At 49.0% G+C, this 9,960-nt stretch overlaps 1 protein-coding gene across 1 annotated transcript; it reads left to right on the top strand.

Moving 5' to 3' along the window:
* The first annotated feature begins 2,289 nt into the window (after nt 1-2,289).
* On the top strand, nt 2,290-9,954 carry LOC123027829 (class I histocompatibility antigen, F10 alpha chain-like). Its single transcript, XM_044439072.1, has 4 exons — nt 2,290-2,435; nt 4,278-4,547; nt 6,925-7,200; nt 9,448-9,954. Exons 1-4 carry the CDS (start codon nt 2,366-2,368, stop codon nt 9,741-9,743), a joined length of 912 nt encoding a protein of 303 aa, XP_044295007.1. The 5' UTR covers nt 2,290-2,365; the 3' UTR covers nt 9,744-9,954.
* Nucleotides 9,955-9,960: the final 6 nt, after the last annotated feature.

Below are 9,960 nucleotides of genomic sequence, written 5' to 3' on the forward strand. Positions count from 1 at the left end.
CATTGCCTTTTGCTTCTATTCCCGAATCCAAACCGGAGTAGTCAAGTGTTTTCTTTCCGATGTCAGAGTCTCCTTACTAATGGTGAGAATGAACACTCGGACCCACAGGGAAGATTGAATCGCCTTGAATCCTGGCGTTTTGGTTGCTGAGCACACCCAGGCCCCCTGCGGTTTAGTCAGTGCTTTTTTTGTAAAAAAAAAAAAAGTGCCAGAACTCATGTCTTGGGGTCACACTTTTACACTAAAAAAGATTTTCAATTCACTAATTTTTTTTGAAATAAAGAACTTGTTTACCTTTTGCGCATAGCCAGTCACTCTACGCACACATAAACATAATGGTCGCCGCCGACAGTAAGCACTCAGCGCGTGACCACACGACCGATCCCAAGCCGAGCAGCATCCCGAGCAGAGCAGCGCCCTCACAACCAGCAAGGACACACAAGCAGCCCACAGGTGCTATGTTAATGATGTTTGCCGCCGACCTGCTACGTCCGACGGGGCGATTCACAATCCCTTGGAAAAATCCACCAAAAAACCGGTGCCGGAACACCGTTCCGGTGCGTTCTATGACAAAAAAAGCCCTGAGTTTAGTTATGGCAGCGTGCTGCCAGGTAGTGGTCCTCACAGTCAACTACAAGCTTTTAGAACATACACAGAGTGTTTCAGAGGTTCTGAGTCACAGGTACAAGCAGGGCAGGTGATGACAAGATAAGGGGAACTCAGTCAAAAGAAAGTGAGAGATCTGTAGAGGAGACTTAATACAATAGTGTTGATTACTGAAGATTGACTTAAGGGTTCAGGAAGGTACGGATTATTGTTAGTCTTAGCTGTGAGTTTGATCATGCAAATTAGGGTGATTCTAGTGCTGCTTTCAAAAAACTCTTCTGGCTGTCTTGTCAGTTTTGTTGCTCTTAGCACAAGAAAAGCCCCTCTCAGGCAGCTGCGATTTCTAGTCTCTTAAAGGAACAGCAATGCTAAACAGGAACCTGACTTGGAATTCTGCTACTTTCTGAGAAAGAGGAGCAGGTTTGATTTTATAACACAAAGGCACCTATTGTTGTGTCCGCTAGACCTGAACATGAAAGGTGGGGCCAGTTCCTTGAACACAATAACAGGAGGCGGCTGGCACAATAACAGGGAGTGGCTACAGGTAGCAGGGGGCGCATTGATATGCAACACTGAACGCGCTACATACAGCAAGGAACGCTTGATAGGCAACAATGAGCTAGCAAAAGCAAATTTAACCGCAAACTTGAGCTTCTGTACTTCACTTGCTTAATATGAAACCTGGTACTTTTCCCACTGGCAACAATTAGCGCCAAGTACATCTGGGTAGAAAATGTATAAAAACTGTACCATCCCAATACCAGGGACCGCACTCCTCTCAGAGTGTTGGTCCCTGCGCAGGTATAATAAAGGACCCTTCAACCCTCCATACTTCTTGTCCAGTGGTCTCATTCGATCGCGCTACAACACTATAAGCAACCCTTTTCTACTATGATTTTTCTGAATTCCCCAACACTGGCTTCCCTGCCACATAGCGTGTAGGTGTTTCCATATGTCCCTACCAGACCACTCAGGTCATCAATGAAAGCCCTCCTTCACAATCCCTCACCCCCAGATGAGGTGATGGGCGAATCGACTAGGAAAAGGACCTTCTCTGTCATCGCATCTCACCTTTGGAATTCCCTTCCAAAGGAGGTGTGACTGGCACCTCCCTTATCCTTCTTTCAGTACCAAGTTAAGACTTTTTATTTCGTATTTTAGTATTTTTAGATAATGATTTACCAGTCATGCTGCTGGTTTATTGTCTTCTTGGTTTATTCTCTTATTATACTGTGCTTATCCTCCTGTTGTATTTATATACCAGACTTACTGTATTATGGTTTTATGATTTATGGTGTTATTGTCATGCATTTTTATTTGTATCACTGTAACCAGACAGCCTTCTGGCTATGGGGCAGCATAAAAATGCAATAATAAATACCTAATAGGTGGAATTACATTGTGTTGTGATGGAATGAGAACAAGCCGGGGGGCGGGGAGATTTTTGGTGCATAATTAAATTTCCCGGCTCTTGGGAAACTCACCAATGTAGGAGCAGAACCGAGAAATGAATCATTCTCTCCCTGCGCCCCAGTAAACTCTCGTGACTTAGGCGTGACGGATAAATGCGGTGGGCAGAAGCGTTCTTCCTATGACAGCAAAAATAAGGATCGTTTCAGGGATGGCTGTGAAACGTTCTTTCGTTTCTCGTCTGTGCCATCGACCTTGCAAGTGCGAAGCGCCGGTGACTTTCGGTTTCGCCTCGGCAGGGCGTTGGAGCGGCTCCTGGACCGGCTGCGAGCGCTGCAGAGCGATCTGCATGGGGGCGCCTCCGCTTTGGGTCGTGCCCCTGCTGGCCTCCGCCGTCCTCCCGTGGGGGGGCTGCTCCGGTGAGTGCAGGGAAGGAGGCGAAAATCTGGGCTGAGGACGGAGGGTGGGACTGAACGCAAAGGCGGTGAGCTCTCGCTCGCTCCCTCTGGCATGGGGGAAGGGGGAAGCGCATGGGGGAAGCCAGAAATGGCCACTAAAAGGATCCAGGGGCTGGAGCAGCATCCCTTTACGGAAAGGGGGCAACAGCTGGGATTATCTAGCTTATAAAAGAGGTGAGCGGGGGAGACCTGGCTGAAATGTAGAACTAAACAGCGGAGAGAAAGTGGAGAGGGAGACATTTTTCCCATAGTCCTACGAGCCGGAGGGGTCCCCCCTGGATGGAAGGTTTAGGGTGGATGAGAGGGAGCCCTTCTTCACCCAGTGCAGAGTTAAACTACGGAGGACCTGCCCAAGTGAGGAAAGCCAGTGAGCTACCTCCACTTTCAGATTCACTTTGCCTGGGCTGGGGAACATGGACAGGGGCTGGGGAGCATGGCCTGGAGAGTGCTGCTGCGCACTGCTTGCCAGGCATGCTGGGAGCTGTATGCCCTTTTTTCCTATACAAATAGACATAGCATGGGATCCTGAAGGTTGTTTTGAGAAAGGAGACAGGCTGTTGGCTTGCTTGGCATGGCCTCTGTGAAGGGAAGGGGGCCCCGATTTCTGTTTGTGAAACCGCAGTGGGAGAGTTCGCCTCACAGGCTCCTTAGTCCAGCACCCACCCACCGCAAGCTTTCGTAATGTTGACAGGGGCACTCTCCCGAAAAGGCTGCCAGGGAAGGGGTCGCCCATGCATACAGAGGCCAGCCCGGGGGATGTGGCTGGTCACCACCTCACTGACCAGGAGGCACCCACGGACCTCAGGTCCTGCCCTGGGACCACGGCTCCCCTGATGGAGGGCTGCGAAGGATCTGCCTAAACACCGCCAGCAAAGGGAAGCCCCCCCCCCCCCAGAGATGGCCTGTTTTTACATGTGCAGGGAATACATGTGCTCCCCATGCAACCCCGGACTTAAAACGTGGGGTTCTGGGCTGGGAATGGATGCTCCTTTCCAGGAATACGTGCCTGGAAGGGATCAGGCTCAGCCGTGTGTCCAGCCCAGGATGGAACTGGGCACACCATTTGGCACCTAGGAGCATAAGAAGAGAACAGCCCTGCTGGACGGGACCAACGTTCCACCCAGTCCAGCACTCCATTCAGGGTGGCAAGCCAGCTGCCCCCGGGATCCCTCAAGCAAGACCTCCTCCTGCCCAGCCTGGGAATGGAGGCAGCACTTAGCCAGCCAGGCTAGTGGGGGATGGATAGCCTCCTCCATAAATTTGTCCAATCCCCATCCAAATCGGGGGCCACCACCACTTTCTGTGACAGCAGATTCCACCATTCTTCCTGGTTGTTTTAATTCTGCTGCAAATTCTGTAGCATCTCTCCTCCTTTTGGGGCTGCCCGCTTCTCTCTGCCATTCCAAGCTACCCTTTTCATCCTCCATGCTCCGAATCTTGCTTCCTCCTCCAGTGCTCTTTGATAGATACCCATATTACCCTTTCCATCACCTTCCTTCTCACTTTTCAGGGCCTGAGGCTTTATTCTTGCCTTCCTACTCTTCTCTTGCCTTTTGTTTTCTGCTAGCTGGGCTTATAAACAGGTAGAAACCTCCCAAAGGCACACCCCAAACCTCCTTAGAAGGGAGCAGATGCTTCGGAGGGGCAGAATCCTGGAGGTTTTGAGTGCCTGGGGGGGCTCAAATGGGGTTTGTGGGTCTTCTCACCTGCCATCTCTGCCTGGGCTGGGGAACATGAGTAAGCACCCCACCTACCACGGGGTACTTACTCAGCCTCAGCCATTTCCTGTGCTCACCATTCCAGGCACTTCCTCGCATTTCCTGCGCTACTTCCACATGGCCAGCATGGAACCCGGCCAGGAGCTGCCCCACTTCACAGCCGCCGGGTTTGTGGATGATGAGCTCTTTGCCAGCTACAGCAGTGACACGAAGCAATACCAGCCTCGCACCTCCTGGGCGGAGAAGAACCTGGATGCCTCTTACTGGGCAGGGCAAAGCAGGATTGGGCAGAGCAATGAGAAACTGTACCGAGTGGACCTGGTAATCCTAAAGAATCGCTACAACCAGAGTGGGGGTGAGTGGAGGCCAAATTCTTCCGCATTATTCCTTCCTCCCAGGAGAGGGAAAGAGGAGAAAGATGGGGGAGGGGATCTGTAGGATATTTGTACTTATTTTGGGAATTCGCCCAATTAATGCTGTCAGTCCTCTAGTGCTAATGAGTGGGCACTCCAATATAAGCTTTTCTCAGTCTAGTCTCACAACATTCCTGCAAGGTAGGGCAGGCTGGGAGATAGTGACTGGGCAAAGGCCATTCTTTGGGCTACATGGGCAAACAGGGATTGGAATGCAGGGAATTTATTATACATTCACCATTTCCTGCTCGTGGATGTTTGCTTAATGACTTCCTTACTTTGATGACATTGTAAGCTTCCGTTCTCTTCTGTGTCTAACCAGTGCTTTCAGTAAGCTTTATTTTCACAGCAGGGGAGGTGTGGCATTAATTGTAAAAGTGGAAGGAAGAGGTTATGCAGCAGCAAGGGAAGTGCTTCTCATGGAGTGCGTGGATGGCAGTTCAGTGGCAGAACTACGGAGAGGAAATCTTAGCAGCCTCGGGTAGGACAGCTCCAGATCTCTCACACAGAGAACTGTGTCACACCGATCGGCAATTCAGAGGCTCGGAGATCAGTTCCTTGTCGGGGCAAATAGGTTTCTTTACAATTGAAGTCATGGATCCATGGCTGCCTAAGTAGGAACACCCCATGATAATTTCCTTAGGGTTATATAGAATGCACAAAAGGGGAGTGAATACAATACACAGGAAGGGGATTGGATTCGTTGATATGGATAGGAAAGTGATTGGACACACGTCACAGCACCAAAAAGAAAAGTTACATTTCACTCTAATTAGATGCCTTTGACAGGCCTTCTAAATTAAAGTTGCCTTGAACAGGCTGGCCAAGTTAAGTCAACAGAAAGGTCGCATGTGTGAACTTACAGGGTTAGGGAGGCACTTTAGCAAGCCTGTAAAACACAGAGATTGTACTTTGACAGTTACCTACTAACCGAGTGGGGTCCTCTGGTCTTCACCGCCAGACACCGAGGCCTCTTTTGATGTGTTTATGGCAGGGCAGTGGGGTGGGATGGTAAGAGCTGCTTTTCTGAGTAAACTAAAAACTTCATCCTTTGCTTCTCCTGCAGCTGCGATTTTTCCAGGGGCCCTTTGGACCTGAACTCCCCATCGCATTAGATTGAGACTTTTGGATATCACCCAAGCATTGATTAAAGCTAGGAAATGTGGGGATTCCCAGGTCTTGATGGCATGTACCACCTGCAATTTTTTATTAGCAGGAAAACAGATGTTATTTGCCACCTTGTTCAGAATTCCCAAAGCCGTCTGAGCTCAGACCCAGTCCTAACACCTGGGGGAGAAATTATTTTCCCCAGCAACAATAGCGCATTCCTTGTTGTAATGTAAATTGTTTCAGGTGGGGACTTGCTCCTGAATGGGCAATTCAGAGACCTGCTTGTAGAAGATGAAAATTCCTAGAAGAGGCTTCTCACTGTGGCTCAACACAGCTGCTTGAATTTGAATTTTCGGACTCTGCTTAGGGGCCTGGTGATGGACATTTTCACAATGGAGGCCTGCTCTTCAGTGTTGCCCCTTCATCAGTGTTTATTTATTTATTATTACATTTCCAGTTCACAGCCAATAGTCCAACGGAATTCTCTAGATGGATTACAGAACCAATAGGATCAGAACTTATATACCAATAAAGTAACAATAAAACAATAATATGCATAATAATGTAACAATAAACCAGTAATATAAAGAAGACACAGCCATGTACAGCTCATAGCAATATACATCTAAGAGTCAGATGGCAATGTGAGAAGTTAAAACAGCAGGAGCTAAACCCTAGGAGTATCTGTAGAAACCATGAGCTCTGCCACAGATGTGTGAGGAATCAGTTTTGGGGGTGGGGATCCGTCGGATTCCTGGACTCTGGGCCACCTTGTCCTGAGCCTGCGTCCATGTTCCCGGTGAGGGTGCTGGCCAGGAATCAAGCCAGGGTTGGCATCAGCAGCAATCACCTGCTGCATCCCATGCAGCCGTCTTTTGTTTGTGCTGCTGCGCTTGACGGAGGAGAAGGCTCCTTGGACGGGGCAGTCCAGAAACGTATCCCTATCTGAAGCAGCATTGTTTGAGCTCCTGCTTCGGACACAGAAGGGTGCCAGTGGCGCCATCTTTCTTCCGTGAGCATTCGTGGACGTCCCCTCAGTTAAGACCAGGCCAGGCATGAGAAGACATCTGCGAATGCTCGAGGGACAGATTCTGCTGAGTTTCATCCCAACCCTAAGCGGCAGCCTTTCCTCCTGAGTGTCAAACCAGAGAAGGGGAGTGAGGTTTGGACCTGCTCTTGTTCCATCTCTGATCTCGTGTGCCTTTTCAGGGTTCCACATGATACAGTACATGTCTGCCTGCGAGCTGACAAAAGATGGACACAAAAGGGGGTATTTGCACTTTGGCTACGATGGGAGGGACTTCCTCAGCCTGGACAAGAAGACCTCGACCTGGACAGCAGGTGATGCCAAAGCCCAGATGACCAAGAGGAAGGTGGATGCTGATCGAACTATGACCCAAGGCCGCCTGTACTACCTGGAGGAGATCTGCATTCAGTGGCTGCAGAAATTCCTGGCCTACAGGAAGGAGACGCTGCGGAGGACAGGTGATGGGAGAGGAAAATATCTCAGAGGCGGATTTGTGTGACGTCTCCCCTCCTGCAGTAGTCCTTCACTGGGGATGATTGGAGTCGTTTGATGATTATGCGACTTGGATTCCAATACATCTGGACAGCACTAGATGGGGACAAGTCATTGCATTATGTCGCATCCTTAGGGGGAATGTGGACTGGATCAGATCAGACTAGAGCTGGTGGGACAGGAAATCAATTCTGGGGGTGGATATCCCATCAGATCCTCTTGGTTTGGCCCCCCCAGATTCCAGTCTGCCACTTACACACTGGCGCTGACTTGTTTCAGGGTCAGTCAAGCCAGTTTACAGTTTGTAAGATGGACCAAACCGGCTTGCATTTTTTTTGAAACTGCCCATAGAATATTTGCAGAGCAGAATCAGGAATGCACATGGCATTAATAATATTATTTTATGTACATAGTGCTCAATGACTAACTTATTGGATACTGTGGGAAAAGGTAGCCATGAGACATGTGACTTAGTGCTGCTTGTGCAAATCTAGCCAAACCATGAGTTTCTGGGTGCCGCTGTGTACAAAAATGGTTGTTCTATGCAAAACAGCACCTGGAAAACACACGGCTTCACCCTGTTGTGCAAATTACACTTGTTGCATCAAAGTCACATGCTTTCCTGATTCGGGCTTGCAAAACTTCTCTTTGTGTACTTTGGAAACAAGTATGCAAAGTACAGTTTGGAAGTTCCAAACACAGATGGAAGCTTGAAAACAAAAACTAATGCCCACACTCTGACTATTCCTTGTCCTCAGATTGGACGTGAGCAGAAAACCTGATGAGCCCAAATGATTTTCCATTATTGCACATCCCCTGAGTGAAGGGTGTCAAAATTTTAGTTAGGTATTTAAGCATTTCTATACTCCTTTATACCTCTCTCTTTTACAACCTAGGTAGTTTGCAAAAATCGCAAACCCATAACACAATGGTACAAACCTTAAAATATATAAAAGAAAATGCTTCCTTCCCAAGAAGGAAAAATAGCTTCATAGCAATAGGAAAACATGCATGTTTTCCTTCTCTCCTTTTTTGAATCATGGAGGAACTTTCAAAAATGTTCTTCTGCCTCCGTCATACACATCCAATTACCTGAAGTGGTCCATCCCACATATTCCCCTTGGAATTTGAAGTGGTCCAGTCCATGTGTCTACTCCATGTGATCTGAAGTAGTGTAGGGAGCCCATGCCCCCCCCCCCCCCCGGCTTGCAATGCAAAGTGGTCTTGTCCACATCCTCCTCCCTGCTGCATTATGGCATCTGAAATGGTCCAATTTGCTCAGCCAGCTCGTTAACAGATCCTGGCGAGAAAGGAGGCAGGAGTGCATGATTCAAGCAGTCACTTGATGCGGACTTTTGCTGAGCCACCATGGAGCACATGACTGGAGCATGTGCACTTCATAGCAAGTTGCTCCTTCCTCAGTTTCTTGTTCTCTCCATGAAATGCACTGCTGAATTTAAAAATTAAAATTTTAATTTAAAAAAAAATTGAAACTGGCCAGCCTGCCTGTGTAGGTGTTTTCTTAGAGCAGCCAGCTGAAGCAGCTGGAAACATCAGCTGTGTTTCTCTTTCATGTCTATATGCTTAATGTAGATGAACGAAATATAAAATGTGGGTGCAGGAGGCAACATAGGAAGGTCATTTTCAGAAAGTGGAGTGTGTGAATTGCAGTGTGGCTCCTTTGGGGTGAATAATGATTTTCAGTGGACTGAAGGCAAAATATTTCTCTTGGTCTTGGTACCGTATGGACCATGGGGAGAGTGAATTCTGTCCTGTTTGTTCCTGTCCACGATTTCTGCTGTATATGTGTGTGAGATACCTTGCGTGCCAACTTTCAGAGAAGCTCTGAGAAGTAGGTGACACTGCAAGCCAAAGGGGGCAGGCCAAATGCAAAAGGGGAGAATCAAAGTACTAAAAAGACGGGCAAACTTTAGCTTAAAGTTGTTCCTGTCACTCAGTGATGCCCAGAAGAGGCCTTTCAGAAGGTACAGGAAATGCACAACAACCAGAAAACCACTGAAGGATCTGTTTGGAAGTGGATAAGGCTCTTTGCAGAGCCCCAGAGGGCTAAACTAGGCCCTGGGACTGGGATTGTGGTCCCCTGGAATAGGAGCCGGGACAGGATGGCCCTATTCCTGCTGTGATCATGAAGAATCCACCCTGCCTGTCCGTGGAGACACCCCTGGTTAAAAAAGCTGTCACTGTTTTCACAGAGCCTCCAACAGTGAAGGTGACGCTTAAGCGAGGCTATGAAGACACAGAAACGCTGCTCTGCCGGGCTCATGGCTTCTATCCCAAGGAAATTGCTGTTGTCTGGACAAAAGATGGAAAAGCCTGGATAAAGGACACCTTCCGTGGGACTGTGGCCCCCAACTCGGATGGGACCTACTACACCTTGAGTGGCGTCACGATTGACCGCAAGGACAGGAGGCAGTATCGGTGCCACGTGGATCACGGTGGCCTGCTGGAGCCACTCGACGTGGCCTGGGAGGAGCTTTCAGGTGAGTGACCACAGAAGAAACGAAAGGTTCTGGCCAGCCAGAAAGAAGGAACACAAAAGACACACAGCACAGCCTTCAGTAACACCACCGTACGGCACGCTGGCCTCACCCACAGGGCCCAGTTGGGATGACACCTGGCTGCGCTGAGGGTGGAGTGGCGGAGGGCTCTGGCGAGGAACATGCTGGCCAGCTGAGGGGCCGTCTCAGGTAGAGAGGAGGCTGAAC

Source organism: Varanus komodoensis, unplaced genomic scaffold (genome assembly GCF_004798865.1).
Source record: "Varanus komodoensis strain SLA01 unplaced genomic scaffold, ASM479886v1 scaffold345, whole genome shotgun sequence".
Classification (NCBI taxonomy): domain Eukaryota; kingdom Metazoa; phylum Chordata; class Lepidosauria; order Squamata; family Varanidae; genus Varanus; species Varanus komodoensis.

Excerpts from the sequence above, each read along its gene's own strand:
- LOC123027829 (XM_044439072.1), top strand. The coding sequence starts at position 2,366 with ATGGGGGCGCCTCCGCTTTGGGTCGTGCCCCTGCTGGCCTCCGCCGTC. Across the intron at positions 4,548-6,924 it reads TCGCTACAACCAGAGTGGGG|GGTTCCACATGATACAGTAC; the intron begins GTGAGTGGAGGC and ends GTGCCTTTTCAG. Across the intron at positions 7,201-9,447 it reads GGAGACGCTGCGGAGGACAG|AGCCTCCAACAGTGAAGGTG; the intron begins GTGATGGGAGAG and ends CTGTTTTCACAG.